This window comes from Scyliorhinus torazame, chromosome 5 (genome assembly GCF_047496885.1).
Source record: "Scyliorhinus torazame isolate Kashiwa2021f chromosome 5, sScyTor2.1, whole genome shotgun sequence".
Taxonomy (NCBI): domain Eukaryota; kingdom Metazoa; phylum Chordata; class Chondrichthyes; order Carcharhiniformes; family Scyliorhinidae; genus Scyliorhinus; species Scyliorhinus torazame.
The window spans coordinates 104,998,546-105,015,404 of record NC_092711.1 but is presented as its reverse complement, the minus strand read 5'-3'; the positions used below and the strand labels follow the sequence as shown (position 1 = coordinate 105,015,404).

Sequence of the window (16,859 nt, the reverse complement as noted above, 5' to 3'; positions counted from 1 at the left end):
CAGCGCCTCCCCTTGCTCTCGCACCTCCGCCACTGCGCTCGCCACCTCCGTCCTCACCGGGGAAACCGCCTCCTCCACCAGCACACTCAAGACCTCCCTCATCTCCTTCCTCACCGTCTCCATGCATTTCGCAATCTGCACCAACAGCTTTTCAAATTCCGCAGCCATCACCTTGGTTATTTCTTCAGCCGTAAGCAGTGCGGCCTTCCCTGGTGCTCCAGCCTCCATTTTTCCTGGTGACCTTTCCACTCCCTGACGGACCTCCAGTTGTTTTTTGTCCGGCCGTTTTCTTGCTCACCCTCGACATTTTTCTTTGTTCTTTTTTTCCTCCTGTGTCTTCACTGTGCCTCCTCCGTGCCTCCTCCCTGATTCTGCCGCCTCCGCGGACCCTGGGACCGGGCTTAAAGCCCCGAAAATGCCGTTGCCGAATGGGAGCCCTCCATTGTGCGGCCGCCTCCCGCCCGCCGTCACCGGAAGCCAATATTCATGGTTTGATAGCCATGTTGACGATTTTATTTTGGACTCTGGGTCCGCACTCGGTCTTCGGACAATCTTCATTTTAAACCCGCTCGCTCGAGAACTCATACCAAATGCTGCCATTGCCTGCGCATGCTCGGTTCACTCTGCCCGGGAGTGATTGACAGGAAAAGGGGCGGGACCAGAGGACCAAGCCGGTGTTTCCGGTCCTCCTGCCAATCGGAGTGAATGAGGGGCGGTGCTGCGCGTGAGCAGCTTCTTCCAATAACAGCTGATGGAAAGCTGGACCACTCTCTTCTCAGTGTCAACTCGCTGCTGTGACAAAACGTGCATTAAATTGCTCCCCATATTCAACACAGTTGAAAGGACTTTCTCCAGGTGAACTCTCTGGTGTTTCAGAAGGTCGGATTATAGAGTGAATCCCTTCCCACAGACGGAGTAGGTGAATGGCCTCTCCCTAGTGTGAATACACCAAATAATTTCCAGGTTAGATGGATAATTAAATCCATTTCCATAGTTCCCACATTTCCAGTGCTTGGGAAATGTTTCTTACACACCTCAGGTTTATTCCACATCTTATTGAAAGTGAAGAGAGGCAAGAAAGACCAAAGTGCCTTTTGTAACTCAGTATAGCTCACATCCAAACAGGTGCAGACAGGTATGTGAGGAGAGGGAATCAGGAAAGGCCCACTCCCACGACCCAAAGGACTACAGTGGATCACACAATCCTTATTTCCATTTAAATAGTTATTTTGATATGGGGGGAGCAATCAAGCTAGATAGGGTTCTAGCGGGGGGGGGGGGGACAACTGGGTTGCTGCTGCGGAAAACCAAAAGGAAATGGCTAAAGAGAGGGTGGTCGGGGGCGGAATGCGACGCTGGGGGAGCGAGCAGGAGCGCGGAGGCGGGATATGGGACTGGCCTAGAGAAGGTAATGGCTAGTCGACACGGGAGGGGGGCAGGTAGCCCCCCAGTGAGGCTGATCACATGGAACGTGAGAGGCCTGAATGGACCAATAAAAAGGGCCCGAGCGCTCGCGCATTTGAAAGGACTAAGGGCAGACGTGGTTATGCTCCAAGAGACGCACCTAAAGGTGGCGGACCAAGTTAGACTAAGGAAAGGATGGGTGGGACAGGTGTTCCACTCAGGACTGGACGCAAAGAACAGAGTGGTGGCCATTTTGGTGGGGAAACGGGTAGCATTTGAAGCAAAGAACATCGTAGCAGATAGTGGAGGTAGATATGTAATGGTGAGTGGTAGGCTGGAGGGAATGGAGGTCGTGTTGGTTAATGTGTATGCCCCAAATTGGGACGATGCGGGGTTCATGAGATGGATGCTGGGGCGTATTCCGGACCTGGAGGCAGGAAATTTGATTTTAGGAGGGGACTTCGATACGGTGCTGGACCCGGGGCTAGATAGATCCAGCTCAAGGACTGGAAGAAGCCGGCAGCGGCCAAGGTGCTTAAGGGGTTTATGGACCAAATGGGGGGAGTGGATCCATGGCGATTTCTTAGACCCAGGGCTAGGGAGTATTCCTTCTTCTCCCACGTCCATAAAGTGTACTCCCGGATAGATTTTTTTGTTTTAGGAAGGTCGTTGATCTCTAGGGTGGAAGAAGCTGAATACTCAGCCATAGCGGTTTCGGATCATGCCCCACATTGGGTGGACCTGGAAGTAGGAGAGGACAGGGAGCAGAGAACACTCTGACGATTAGATGTGGGACTGATGGCGGATGAGGGAGTGTGTGCAAGAGTGAGGGGGTGTATCGAGAGATACCTGGAGGTCAATGACGACGGCGAGGTCCCTATGGGAGTGGTCTGGGAAGCACTAAAAGTGGTGGTCAGAGGAGAGCTGATTTCTATTGGGGCCCACAAAAGGAAAACAGAGGCCAAGGAAAGGGATAGATTACTGGGGGAGATTTTAAGGGTAGACAGGGAATTTGCAGAGACCCCGGAGGAGGAGCTGTACAGGGAGAGGAGACGACTCCAGACCGAGTTTGACCTTCTGACCACCAGAAAGGCGGAGGTACTGTGGAGGAAGGCACAGGGGAGGAGGTATGAATATGGGGAAAAGGCTAGTCGCCTGTTGGCGCACCAACTGCGAAAGAGGGCAGCAGCGAGGGAGATAGGAGGAATTAGGGATGAAAGGGGAGACACTGTGCGAAGGGCAGGAAAGATAAATGAGGTGTTTAAGACCTTTTATGAAGAACTGTATAGGTCTCAGCCCCCAGAGGGAGAGGAGGGGATGCGGCAGTTCCTGGACCAGTTGAGGTTCCCGAAAGTGGAGGAGCAGGCGGTGGCAGGCCTGGGGGCGCCGATTGAGGTGGACGAGGTTATTAAGGGACTGGGAAGCATGCAAGCAGGGAAGGCCCCGGGGCCGGACGGGTTCCCGGTGGAATTCTACAGAAAATATGTGGACTTGTTGGCCCCGTTGTTGGCGAGGACGTTCAATGAGGCCAGGGAAGGGGGACACTACCCCCGACAATGTCGGAGGCGACGATATCGCTAATTTTGAAGAGGGACAAAGATCCGATGCAGTGTGGGTCCTATAGACCTATTTCACTATTGAACGTGGACGCCAAACTGCTAGCAAAGGTGCTGGCATCGAGGATAGAGGACTGTGTCCCAGGGGTGGTGCACGAAGACCAGACAGGGTTCGTAAAAGGGAGACAATTGAATGTTAACGTGCGACGGCTATTAGGGGTGATAATGATGCCCTCAGTGGAGGGGGAGGCAGAGATCGTGGCGGCAATGGACGCAGAGAAGGCATTTGATAGGGTGGAGTGGGAGTATTTATGGGAAGTGTTAAGGAAGTTTGGGTTTGGGAACGGATTTATTCGCTGGGTTAGACTACTTTATAGGGCACTGACGGCAAGCGTAGTTACAGGTCGACATAGATCAGAGTATTTCCGATTATATAGGGGAACAAGACAGGGATGCCCGCTGACTCCATTGTTGTTTGCGCTGGCAATTGAACCTCTGGCCATGGCGCTGAGAGACTCCAGGAAATGGAGAGGGGTGACTAGAGGGGGAGAAGAACACCGAGTCTCGTTATACGCGGATGACCTATTGCTATACGTGTCGGACCCAGCGGGGGGTATGATAGAGGTTATGCGAATCTTGAGGAGGTTCGGGGAATTTTCGGGGTATAGGTTAAACATGGGGAAGAGTGAATTATATGTGATACATCCAGGGGACCAGAGTAGAGAGATAGAAGGCTTACCGCTAAGGAAAGTGGAAAGAAACTTCCGATACTTGGGGATTCAGATCGCTAGGAGCTGGGGAACCTTGCACAGACTTAATCTGACACGGCTGGTAGAACAAATGGAGGAGGACTTTAAGAGGTGGGACATGCAGCCTTTATCGCTGGCGGGCAGGGTGCAAGCAATTAAGATGATGGTCCTCCCGAGGTTCTTATTTGTATTTCAATGTCTCCCTATTTTAATCACCAGGATCTTTTTTAATAAAATAGATAGGAGCATTACGAGCTTTGTGTGGGCAGGGAAAGTTCCGAGAGTAAGGAGGGGGTTCCTTCAGCGCAGTAGGGACAGAGGAGGACTGGCACTACCGAACTTGGGAGATTATTATTGGGCCGCCAATGTGGCAATGATACGTAGATGGATGATGGAGGGCGAGGGAGCGGCGTGGAAAAGGCTGGAGAGAAGGTCCTGTAAAGGGTCGAGTCTAGAGGCGCTGGTGACGGCACCGCTACCGTTCTCACCGAAAAAGTACACCACGAACCCGGTGGTGGCGGCAACACTGAACATATGGGGACAGTGGAGGCGACAGAGAGGGGTGCGGGGAGCCCTGGTGGGGTCCCCTATCAGGAACAGCCATAGGTTCGCCCCAGGAAGAATGGATGGAGGATTTCAAAGCTGGTACCAGTTGGGAATTAGGAAGGTGGGAGATTTATTCATAGATGGGACTTTTGCGAGCTTGGGAGCACTGGAGGAAAAGTATAAGTTACCCCGGGGGAATTTCTTGAGATATATGCAGGTGAGGGCGTTTACTAGACAACAGGTGAGGGAAATTCCGCGGCTCCCGACACAGGGGATACAGGACAGGGTGCTTTCAGGGGTGTGGGTCGGAGAGGGCAAGGTGTCAGAGATTTATAGAGAGATGAGGGAAGAGGGGGAGGAGTCGGTGGGCGAACTAAAAAGAAAGTGGGAAGAAGAATTAGGGGAGGAGATAGAGGAGGGTATGTGGGCTGATGCCCTAAGCAGGGTAAATTCCTCTTCCTCATGCGCCAGGCTTAGCCTGATTCAATTTAAGGTGCTACATAGAGCACACATAACGGGGGCAAGATTGAGCAGGTTCTTTGGAGTGGAGGACAAATGTGGGAGGTGTGGCGGGAGCCCGGCAAACCACGCACATATATGTTTTGGGCATGCCCGGCACTGGAAGGGTATTGGAAGGGAGTGACGGGAGTGATTTCGCAGGTGGTGAAGGCCCGGGTCAAACCAGGCTGGGGGTTAGCTCTATTTGGAGTTGCGGAAGAGCCGGGAGTGCAGGAGGCGAAAGAGGCCGATGTTGTGGCCTTTGCGTCCCTCGTAGCCGGCGCAGGATCCTACTCATGTGGAAGGAGGCGAAACCCCCCGGACTGGAGGCCTGGGTAAATGATATGGCGGGGTTTATTAAACTGGAGCAGATAAAGTTTGCCCTGAGAGGATCGGCTCAAGGGTTCACCAGGCGGTGGCAGCCATTTCTCGACTACCTAGGGGAACGTTAGAGGGAAGATGGATGACCAGCAGCAGCAACCCGGGGGGGGGGGGGGGGGGAGGAGGCTCAGTTGAGTATAGGTCAATAGAGTACGAGGTTTTGTTACTTGTATATTATTATTATTATTGTTAAAAATTTCTGTTTTGTTACTGTTATCGTTTCGCTTGTTTTGTAAGCGGGAAAAATGTTGCTCAGGGAAAAAAATTTCAATAAAATATATATTTTTTTAAAAAAGCTATTTTGAAAAATTATTTTTAAATCTAGAGTACCCAATTTATTTTTTCCAATTAAGGGGCAATTTAGCATGGCCAATCCACCTACCCTGCACACCTTTGGATTGTGGGTGCGAAACCCATGCAAACACGTGGAGAATGTGCAAACTCCACACGGACAGTGACCCAGGGCCGGAATTGAACCTAGGACCTTGGCGCCATGAGGCAGCAGTGCTAACCAGTGCGCCACCGTGCTGCCCCTTGTTGAAAAAAATCTTGATTGCGTTTTTGGATTATGTCAACAGAGAGACTGGATGATAGCATTGTCATTCTGAAGAAGAGTCAGACGGATTCAAAACGTTAACTCTGTTTCTCTCTCCACAGGTGAATCTAGACCTGCTATACCTTTCCAGCATTTTCTGTTTTTATTGCAGTTTATGTTGTGTATGTGAATATTAGATCAAGTACCACTTATTAAGTATGTAGCAAACTTGAAGCCCACAGGATTAAATTGTCAGCAGAAGCATGGATACAAAATAAGCCATGGGATGAAATCAGAGCTGTGGTGAATGGTTGTTTTTCATGAAGGAGTAAGGGATACAGTGGACCTCGCTATGGTTAAGTATCAGGATCACTGCTCAAGTATCAGGATCACTGCTCTTTTTGATTCTATATCACTGACTTCCATAAAATCAATATCCATAGAAACCTTACAATGCAGAAGGAGGCCATTCAGTCCATTGAGTCTGCACTGATCCTTTGAAGGAGCACCCTACCTAAGCCCTTTTCCCCACCCTACCCCTGTAACCCCATCTAACCTGCATATTGTTGAACACAAAGGAGCAATTTAACATGGTCAATCCACCTAACCTGCATATTTTTGGACACGAAGGAGCAATTTAACATGGTCAATCCACCTAACCTGCTCATTTTTGGACTGTGGGAGGAAACCGAGCACCCAGAGGAAACCCATGCAGACACGGGGAGAAAGTGCAAACCCGGAGAGTCAACCAAAGCCTGAATTGAAGCCGGATCCCTGGCTCTGTGAGGCAATCATGCTAACCACTGTCCCACCATGCCGTCCTTCTGACTGGGATTAGAGGTTACAGGAACTATATGAATATTTTTAGAAGACACAAAAGTTGAAAGCATCGGAAACAGTGAGGAAGAGAGTGAGAGATTTGAGTAGGACAGAAGCAGAATGGTTGAATGGGTGAGCTCACCGCAGATGAAATTCAACACAGCAAATTGGGAGGTGATCTACCCTGGGTGGAAGAATGAGGAGAAATAATCCAAAGAAGGGCAGAATTTTGTTAGAATTTCGAATACACAGCCAGATCGGGTGGTGGATACAGATTCAATAATAACCATCAAAAGGGAATCAGATTAAAAACTCAAAGCAGCAACAAATGCAGGGAAATGGGAAAATTGGACAAACTGGATTGGTTTTCTAAAGAGATAGTACAGAATCGATGGGCCGAATGACCATTTTTTTTAACTGTACTATGATTCTTCCAATTCTGCAATATTGTATTTTTATTTGGGTCTTGCTGAATAGAGCAAACTCAGGAGCTGAGTTTCTTGTCAATCAGAGAGACTGCTCTGTGTATCAATCCACTTCCTGAGATTGTTAAACTAGCTGCAGCCCCTGAACCAATTTCCTGTATGTTCAGACATGTCCTGTTTGTTTTTCCAATGGCTTCAGTCAATGCAGTTTTGTTTTTGAACAACACATTACTCTATATCCGTCCTGTGGGATTTGACTTATTTCCTCCTTATCAGTTGTTTTTGAACACTGTTCCTGTTTTTATCCTGAATCAAACTGCACAAACTGTTTCACCAGGGCTTCCTGGATCCTTTCTCTCCTTCTTCACGGTATCATTGTCAGACTTTTACAGCGTGCTCTTTCCAAGGGCCGACTCGATGGGCCGAATGGCCTACTTCTGCACTGTGAATTCTATGATACTATGTTCCCCTTCAGCTTTCTTTGCTCCAAATAAATCAATCCAGCCACCCTGAACCGCTCCAGCCCAGGCAACATCCTGGTGAATTTCTTCTGAACTCTTTCCAGAAAAATTAAATGCTGACTCTGACTGGGTTCAGTTCTACATTCACTGGTCACTAGTTCTACTCCAGCCTCTTGTCCAAGTGCTCAGTATTACAAAAGCGCAATTCTCCAGCCAATTGATGCCGGGGCTCTGATATCGGAATCTGGAGTTGACCTCACCTGATGCGACGCACCATGTAAAGAAAACGAGGTACTTTTAACCATGACGATTGAAAATTGTGTCTGTATCTTTAAGAACTGCTCGCCCACGTTTCCATCAATGTGTGAAATATGGCCCGTCAAGAACTGCTCTCACTCCCACGTTTCCTTGTTTGAAATGCAACACATTTACTTACCAATGTTCACCTATGTCTCCACTCCAGCAAGTTGATTTCTTGAACCAATAGATTGTTGAGCTATTTCTGAGTTGGGTTCCAAAGGCGGCCGGAAAGATCCTGGACTCTGATCCACTGAACCCGCCCCACCCACTGACAGCTCACAATGCCCGGGGAATTGACGGCAACTCCGGACCAATAGCGGGTCTGGAGGACCGAATATGGCGATTGGTCCTCCAACTAATCGGAGTGAATGAGGGGCGGGGCTGATCCCGGACCCTCTAATTGGCTGAAACTCTGCATCATTTTGATGCTGATTTGTCTCAAACCCCAGGAGAAAACTGGACTTTTCTGTTTGTGGCTTTAAACAGATGAAACCCTGTGGGTGTGGAGCAAACATTTCAACATTTGTTACTGAAATGGATTCCTTCAGAACAAACAGTCGGGATTATTTGAGGGTTAGGTGTCAGTCAACTCAGTTGGCTGGTTCGTGCTGTGGAGCGTCGCCAACAGCGTGGGTTCAATTCCCGTGCCTGCTGAGGTTATTCATGAAGACCCACCTTATCAAACTTGAGAGTGATGAAAATCGGGGATCTGTGAGGTCCAGAGTTGGAGGAGCAGAACGATCTGGGTGGGATGGCGGGCTGGAGGTGGTTACATAGAGAGGGAGGAACGACATCAGGCAGGGATTTGAAAAAAAATCTGAGAGTTGTAAAAAAAAAAAAATCGATGCATTGTTGGACCGTGAACCAATGTAGATCAGTGAATGGGACTAACTGTGAGTTAGGATACAGAGAGATGGAGGGGTAGTGATTATGTCACTGGACTAGTAGTCCAGAGGCCCAGATAAATATTCTGGAACATAGGCTTAAATCCCAATATGGATTGTTGGAATTTAAATTCCATTAATAAAATCCTCAATAATGGTGACCATGAAATTAACATGAATTGTCGTAAAAACCCTGGTCTGCCCTACATGCGACTTCCGACCTAAAGCTATGTGGTCGACTTTTAACTGCCCTGAATCGGCTGTAAACTCCAATCAGCAACCCCCCCCCCCCTCACCCCCCACCCCCAGGACTAAAAAAAAAGGAAATCCACACAAAACAAATGTTCCAGTGTTCAGCGTCAGTACAGAGGACAAAGCCTAACCTCCGATATTGGAGGAAGCTGTGTCCACTCACACTCCTTTCCCTGTCTCTGAACATTTTACATCTGAAACAGTGTGATTTTTGTGAAGTACATCAGGTGACATTGAAAAAATATATATATTGAACCTCAGGAAGTCCCAAAACCTTTAGAAAATGAAATGCTGTTGAAGGTGAGTCACTGTTGCAATGCAGAAGGCCTGGGAGCTCCCACATCAGCAATGTGCCGATGACCAGCGATGCTGGTGGCCACCCAATACAGCCAGTTGGGAACTCGCTGGTGTGTCAGCAGGTTAAGTGACTGAGTGAATCCCTTCCTACACAGTGCAATGAATGGTTTCTCTCCTGTGTGAGTTGGTATTTCATCAGATATTTATCGCTTTAAAAGTTTTCACACAGTGCGGACACTTAAATATGCTGGTGTTTCTGGAAGCTGGACAATTCAGTGAATTTCTTCCCACGCACACCGAGCAGGTGAACGGTCTCTCCCTGGTGTGGCGGTGTCAATGAGTTCCCAGCTGGTATGGAGAACTGAATCCTTTCCTACAGTCACAAAATTTCTACGTTTCTCCCTGTTGCAGCTATCCTTGTGTCTTTCCAGGATGGATGATCAGTTTCAACCTTGAATGGGATACACAGGATATACAGTACAGAGACTGGCCATTCGGCCCACCCAGTTTGTACTGGTGTTTGAGTTCTATTTGAGCCTTCTCCCAATTTTGCTTCTCCCATACATACACGTTGTCCAGCCTCCCTATAAATACATGGATACTATTCGCTTCACCCACTCCCTTTGATAGAGTAATAGATGTTTACAGCATGGAAACAGGCCTTTCGGCCTAACTTGTCCATGCCGCCCAATTCTTACCCCCAAGAGAGTTCCAATTGTCTGCATTTGGTCCATTTACCTCGATGCCCATATTACCCATATAACTGTCTATAAATGTTTTTTAAAAGACAAAATTGTATCCACCTCTACTACTACCTCTGGCAGCACATTCCAGACACTCACCACCCTCCCTGTGAAAGAATTGCCCCTCCGGACCCTTTTGTATCTCTCCCCTCTCACCTTCAACCTATGCCCTCTAGTTTTAAACTCCCCTATCTTTGGGAAAAGATATTGACCTTAATGTCCCTCATTATTTTATAGACCTATATAAGTTCACCCCTAAGCCTCTGACACTCCAGGGAAAAGAGTTCCAGTCTATCCAGCCTCTCCTCTTAACTCAAACCATCAAGTCCTGGTAGCATCTGAGTAAATCCTTTCTGCGCTCTTTCAATTTTAATAATATCCTTTCTATAATAGGACCAGAACTGTAGACAGTGCTCCAAGGTGGCCTTACTAATGTCTTGTACAACTTCAGCAAGACGTCCCAACTCCTGTATTCAATGTTCTGACCAATGAAACCAAGAATGCTGAATGCCTTCTTCACCATCCTGTCCACCCATGACTCCACTTTCAAGGAGCTATGAGCCTGTACTCTTAGATCTCTTTGTTTCATAACTCTCCCCAATTCTCTACCATTAACTGAGTAGGTCCTGCCCCGATTCGATCTACCAAAATGCATCACCACACATTCATCTAAATTAAACTCCATCCGCCATTCATCTACCCACTATCCCAATTGATCAAGATCCCAATGCAATCCTAGATAACCTTCTTCACTGTTCACTATGCCACCAATCTTGGTGTCATCTACAAATGTACTAACAGTGCCTCCTACATTCTCATCAAATCATTATTAGTAACAAATAACAATGGACCCAGCACTGATCCCTGAGGCACACCACTGGTCACAGGCCTCCAGTTTGAGCTCATTCTCACCATTCTCTGGGTGAAAGTGTTTTCTGAATTTCCTATTGGGTTTCTTGATGACTATCGTATATCGTGGTCTCTGGTTTTGCTCTTCCCCACAAGAGGAAACATTCTCTGTGAATCCTCGCTATCAAAACCTTTCATCATTTTATACACCTCCATTTGGTCACCCCCTCAGTCTTCATTTACCAGGAGTAAAGAGGGCCTGCCTCTCAATACTTTCCTGATTTATAAGCTCACACATTTCTGGTATCATCCTTGTGAATCTTCTCTGCTCCCTCTCCAGTGTCTCCATCTCCATTTTATAATGTGGGGACCAGAGAAATGGAAAGTTCAGTTTGCGGGGGAGAGGATCCAGAGAATCCAGCACCTTCTCAGCCCAATGTCTTCATCTGCAGCAAATGTGTCAGGTTTTGTCTTGCCACAGAAAGGCTCCTGAACTATCCCAGGCAATGGTTAAAACAGAGCTGAAACCTTAAGATGCAAACTGTCATCTCACAAGGTGGAAGGTTGCCTAAGATGTAGGCTGGACAGAACCACAGCCTGTACTCTACGTATGGTGTAACCAAGGTCCCAAAGGATTATCATAACTTCCTTCTTTTTATTTCTAACCCTCCGACATTAACGCTCCGTGCTTGGTTTAATTTCTTTATTGCTCTGAGACCTCTGTTTCTCTCCAACGTCAACACTCGCAACTTCCACGTAAGTGACCTCCCTATTCCTACCAAAATGCACAACCTCACATTTTTCCATGTTCTACTTCAGTTGTCAATTATTTGTCTATTCAGCAAGTTTTGAAATGTCCTCATGTAATTTGTTGCAGTTCTCCTCGATTCTATCTTCCCAGTTTAGAGATTGTGTATTGGATTCCAAAGTCCAAGTGGTGAATGGAAATTGTGAACAGCCATGGTCCCAGCACTGATCCTTGTGGAACATCACTTCCCACCTTCTGTCACTCTGAATAACTCCCCTTTACTCCCACTCTCTCCTTTCTGTCTTGAAGCCAGCTGGCAATCCAGTCTATCATTTGTCCCAACACATTCTCAAACCATGTCCATTATTCTCCCGTAGGTAATCTTATCAATGGCCTTTTGAAAATCCAGATAAATAACATTGACTGCATTACCATTGTCTATGCTCTCTGTTATCACATCAAAACATTCAAGAAGATTGGTCAGGCAAGATTTTCCCTTCTGAAATCCACACTGACTGTTCATTGTTATATTTATTTTTTCTAGATGTTCTTATATTCTCTATTTTAGTCAGGATTGTATTATTTGCTGATGTGAAGCTGACTGGTGTACCATCCCTGGGCATGGTCTGTCCCCTTCTTAAATACAGGAATTACATTAGTGATCCACCAGTCCTCTGACACTACACCTTTCGTGAATGAATTATGAGCAGTACTGCCTGTGCTATCACTTCCCAGGGGCTGGTTTAGCACATTGGCCAAATCGCTGGCTTTTAAAGCAGACCAAGACAGGCCAGCAGCACGGTTCGATTCCCGTACCAGCCTCCCCGAACAGGCGCCGGAATGTGGCGACTAGGGGCTTTTCACAGTAACTTTATTGAAGCCTACTCGTGACATGGATTCTTGAATTAAGCGGAAAATTCACAGATGGTGCTTTTAAAAAGGGGGACTGTGATCCTCAAAATCAGTGGCTTGTCCAGAATATTAAACTCCAGTCAGTTATTCTTAATATCAGCAGAAACAAACCAAATAGACTCAGATGACCAATTATTGACGTAATTAACAGCAGCAGTTACAGCAGAATTCAACAACTGCTGTCACTTGTGAACTTGCTGATGTGACAGTAGGTGTTGTGACTGAGTGAATCCCTTCCCACTCACCGAGCAGGTGAATGGTCTCTCCCCTGTGTGAACTCGCTGGTGTGTCAGCAGGTGAGAGCATTGAGTGAATCCCTTCCCACACTGGGAGCAGGTGAATGGTCTCTCCCCAGTGTGAGTGCGTTGGTGTGCAGTGAGGACGGAAGAATGTCTGAAGCTCTTTCCACAGATAGTGCAGCTGAATGGCTTCTCCTCAGTGTGAACTCGCCGGTGTGACCAAAGGCCGGATGAATGAGTGAATCCTTTCCCACAGACAGAGCAGATGAACGGTCTCTCCCCAGTGTGAATGCGTTGATGTGCAGTGAGGACAGAAGGCTGCCTGAATCTCTTTCCACAGGAGGTGCAGCTGAATGGTTTCTCCTTGGTGTGAACTCGCCGGTGTGACCAGAGGCCAGATGAATGAGCGAATCTCTTCCCACACACGGAGCAGATGAATGGTGTCTCTCCAGTGTGAATTCGCTGGTGTCTAGTGAGGTCGGAAGACTGACTAAACCTCTTTCCACAGTAAGTGCAGCTGAATGGCTTCTCCCCAGTGTGAGTGCGTTGGTGTATCAGCAGGGTGGAGGACTCAGTAAATCTCTTCCCACACACGAGGCAGCTGAATGGTCTCTCCCCGGTGTGAACCCGCTGGTGTGCAGTGAGGTTGGTTAACTGCCTGAAACTCTTTCCACAGTCAGTGCAGCTGAAGGACTTCTCCTCAGTGTGATTTCGCTGGTGTCTCAGCAGGGGGGTTGACTTATTAAATCCCTTCCCACACTCAGAACAGGTGAATGGCTTCTCCCGAGTGTGACTGCGTCGATGGATTTCCAGCAGACATGTGAAATTAAATCCTTTGCCACAGTCCTCACATTTCCACAGTTTCTCCATGGTCCCTCCCCCAGTGTGGCTGCAGTGATGATATTCCAGCAGGGATGGATAATTGAAACCTTTCCCACATTTCTCACATTTCCATATTGTCTCCCCAGTAAGACTGCGTCGATGGTTTTCCAACAAGGAGGCATGATTGAATCCTTTCCCACATTCCTCACATTTCCAGGGTTTCTCTCCCGTGTGACTGCGTTGGTGAATTTCCAGCAGGGATGGATAATTGAATCCTTTCCCACAGTCCTCACATTTCCAGGGTTTTTCTCCCGTGTGACTGCGTCGGTGAAGTTCCAGCAAGGATGGATAATTGAATCCCTTCCCACATTCCTCACATTTCCATGGTTTCTCCATCGTGCCAGCCACAGTGTGACTGCGTCGATGGACTTCCAGTCGGGATGGGTAATTAAATCCCTTCCCACAGTCCCCACATTTCCACGGTTTCTCCATGGTGCCGATGTCCTGGTGTCTCTCTGGGTTGGATGATCAGTTGAAGCTTCGTCCACACACCCAACACGTGTTTGTTTTCTCTCCACTGTCAGGCTTTGCAACCAGAGAAACCTCTTTCCAGTCAATATACTGGACTCTTTCACTCCGGAGTGAATGCTTCCAGATCCTGTTATAAAAGAATAGAATGAGACAAAGTCACAGCACAGAAGGAGGTAGTCACCCTGAAGTTAGAATCCTTTTAGTTCTGAGACAAATCAGGATTTCACAAAAATCATCACGTCAGTACAGACAGAAATTCAGAACGGACAATTCTAGTTTCTATGGACCATTTCTTCCTCACTTGTTGCACCGAAGTTTTAAAACCACATCCTGCATTTTTTGCTCCTTCCTGCGCTGAAACCATAGAGTTTTACAGCACAAAAAGACGCCCATTGTGACTGTGCTGACCATCAAACACCATCTATTCTAATGCCAGTTTTAGGACTTGGTCCAAAGTCATGCATGCTATTCCATATCAAGACCACAAGACATAGGAGCAGGATTAGGCTACTCGACCCAACAAGTCTGCTCCGCGATGCAATCATGGCTGACATTTTTCTCATCCCCATTCTCCTGTCTTCTCACCCCCCCCCCATTCTCCTGTCTTCTCCCCATAACCCAAGAGCCCCTTATTAATCAAGAACCAGGACCTGGGATTCATGTCGTATTACATTCACCCCCCCACCATCTGGCCTGGGCTTGCAAAATCTTACCAACTGTCCTGGCTTGAGACAATTCACACCTCTTTAACCTGGGGTTACCCCTATCTCTCGATCTGTAAACACTTAATTAACTGCAAATGCTCGCATTCTGAGCATTGTCTTGCATCTTTGAATTTGTCTATATTAAGACTTCTTACTGTGCTCACCCCAGTCCAACGCCGGCATCTCCACATCATTCTATGCTTCGGCTAATCGGGACTCCCCTGATGAAGGAGCTGTGCTCCGAAAGCTAGTGATTCGAAACAAACCTGTTGGACTTTAACCTGGTGTTGTGAGACTTGTCATAATATACACACAGGTATATGATGGTGCACAGACAGGCAGTGATTGACAGACAGGATGACCAGTGAACACACAGAACACAGCAGCCAATCACCAGACAGGACACGAGCACTATAAAGCTAGAGGGCACTAGCTTTCCCGCTTTCTGGGGATCCAGCCTTTGAGACAGTCAGAGCCGTAAGCAGCAACTAGAACATACACCATGTGGTAGTAAGATAGTCTGGTCAGGTTAGTCTCAGGTCTCCAGTCAAGTCAGCATAGTGTCAACCCACAGTTAACGTATGGATGATATCTAAGAGTTCAATAAAATCGAGTTGCATGTCTTCAAGTGTTGGAAGCCTGTCTCTCTCATTGCTGCAGTAAACACAGTCCTCGCAGACCCAGCTTACCCAACACATCAAGACAGTCCAACGCCGGCATCTCCACATCTTGGCTAATAAAGACAAGTGTCCCATCTGCCTTCTGAACCAGCTGATGTCCCTGTGTTGCTGCCTCAGGGACTGTGGACAAGCTCCCTCTGACCCTCCACTTCCCAGCGTCCTGCCCTTCATTGTTACGTCACCAAGAAACCCGCGCCTGCGCTCTGCTCCCCGCTGGAAAAAGATGGCGGCCGTTAACCTGGGCCTGTCCCGGGGAAAGCACCGACGCCTCAAACGCGGGCGCTGCAGGTTGTTATTTGGGGTTTGCCGCCTACACCGGGTGTTAATGAAATCTCTTCCTAACTACGCAGTCGCAGAATCCGCTGCTACCGCCTCTTACCGGCTGCCGAGCGACAAACAGACGTCTCTCCATCACCATCAGAGCCTGCGTATGCTCGGAACACTGAAGGAACCGCGCATGCGTTCAGATCTCCAGCTGATAGAGGGCATTCACCATCGCTGGGAAGGCTGGGTAAAATCCCCGCCATTAGAGGTCCCTATTTGTTTATATTCGGTGTTACTGAGTCTGCGCTAATGCCCGTCTCAGCTTCCTGCAGCCGCGCATGCTCCGGGAAGCAGGCTCCAGGGGGTGGAGCTTTCGTGGATTCACCCATTCATGGAGAGAAACATCGTGTGTCATTGAAAAATAAAATGTTATAAGTCAAGGCCTCATTTTGTTTCATCCTCCAAACCCCTGAACTTTATCTGCCGTGTAATGTTGGCGACTGTTGACCGATTGTCCTGGAAGCCAACAGGAAGAGAGGTCAGAGGATTAAGGGAGCAGCGAGTTCTGTAACAAATCACGGACAGTTCTTCACGGTCACACAGAGAGACGAACATGCACTTTGGTCTTTCTCATCTCTCTTCACTAACAGTGTGCGTTAACATAAAATAAATGTTTCCCGGCTTCTCTCTCTTTCCCAGCTCTTCGACATGGAACTGAAGACTCTTTTACAACTGTGCTCAGAGCCAGGAAGAAGAACAGAAAATGTCAGAAACAGGCTGTCAAATCAGGAGATTGGTGGACAACTGATTTGGTCCAGATGGAAAATAAAACGACGAAAGATAAATTGGTAACCAGGGTTTCACAATAATTGAACTCTGAAGAAGCCAGACGAACTCAAAACATTCCTTCAGTTTCTCTCCTCTGTTCACCAGTCAAGTGAGTAAATTGAATTAAAAATAGGAAATTCTGGAAAAGACCAGAGAAACTGAAGGAATGTTTTGAGTTCGTCTGGCTTCTTCAGAGTTCAATTATTGTGAAACCCTGGTTACCAATTTATCTTTCGTCGTTTTATTTTCCATCTGGACCAAATCAGTTGTCCACCAATCTCCTGATTTGACAGCCTGTTTCTGACATTTTCTGTTCTTCTTCCTGGCTCTGAGCACAGTTGTAAAAGAGTCTTCAGTTCCATGTCGAAGAGCTGGGAAAGAGAGAGAAGCCGGGAAACATTTATTTTATGTTAACGCACACTGTTAGTGAAG

The 16,859-nt window shown here is 47.7% G+C and overlaps 2 protein-coding genes across 2 annotated transcripts in view; both read right to left on the bottom strand.

Moving 5' to 3' along the window:
* The window catches only part of LOC140421576 (uncharacterized), a 37,070-nt gene extending 29,107 nt beyond the window's left edge, over positions 1 to 7,963 (bottom strand). Inside the window, exon 1 of the mRNA XM_072506371.1 lies at positions 7,811 to 7,963. The gene's annotated coding sequence lies outside the window, so the exon portion shown is untranslated. The remainder of the gene's footprint in view (positions 1 to 7,810) is intronic.
* A 3,425-nt stretch (positions 7,964 to 11,388) lies between these two features.
* LOC140421551 (uncharacterized) lies at positions 11,389 to 15,781 on the bottom strand. The gene is made up of 2 exons (XM_072506326.1): positions 15,715 to 15,781; positions 11,389 to 14,078 (listed from the first exon to the last, which is right to left on the bottom strand). The coding sequence occupies exon 2, from the start codon at positions 13,910 to 13,912 to the stop codon at positions 12,542 to 12,544; it is 1,371 nt and encodes a 456-aa protein (XP_072362427.1). The 5' UTR covers positions 13,913 to 14,078; positions 15,715 to 15,781; the 3' UTR covers positions 11,389 to 12,541.
* Between the last annotated feature and the right edge of the window lie 1,078 nt (positions 15,782 to 16,859).

What these genes read in the sequence shown, in the direction of transcription:
- LOC140421551 (XM_072506326.1), bottom strand. Translation starts at nt 13,912, where the DNA reads ATGGAGAAACCGTGGAAATGTGGGGACTGTGGGAAGGGATTTAATTAC.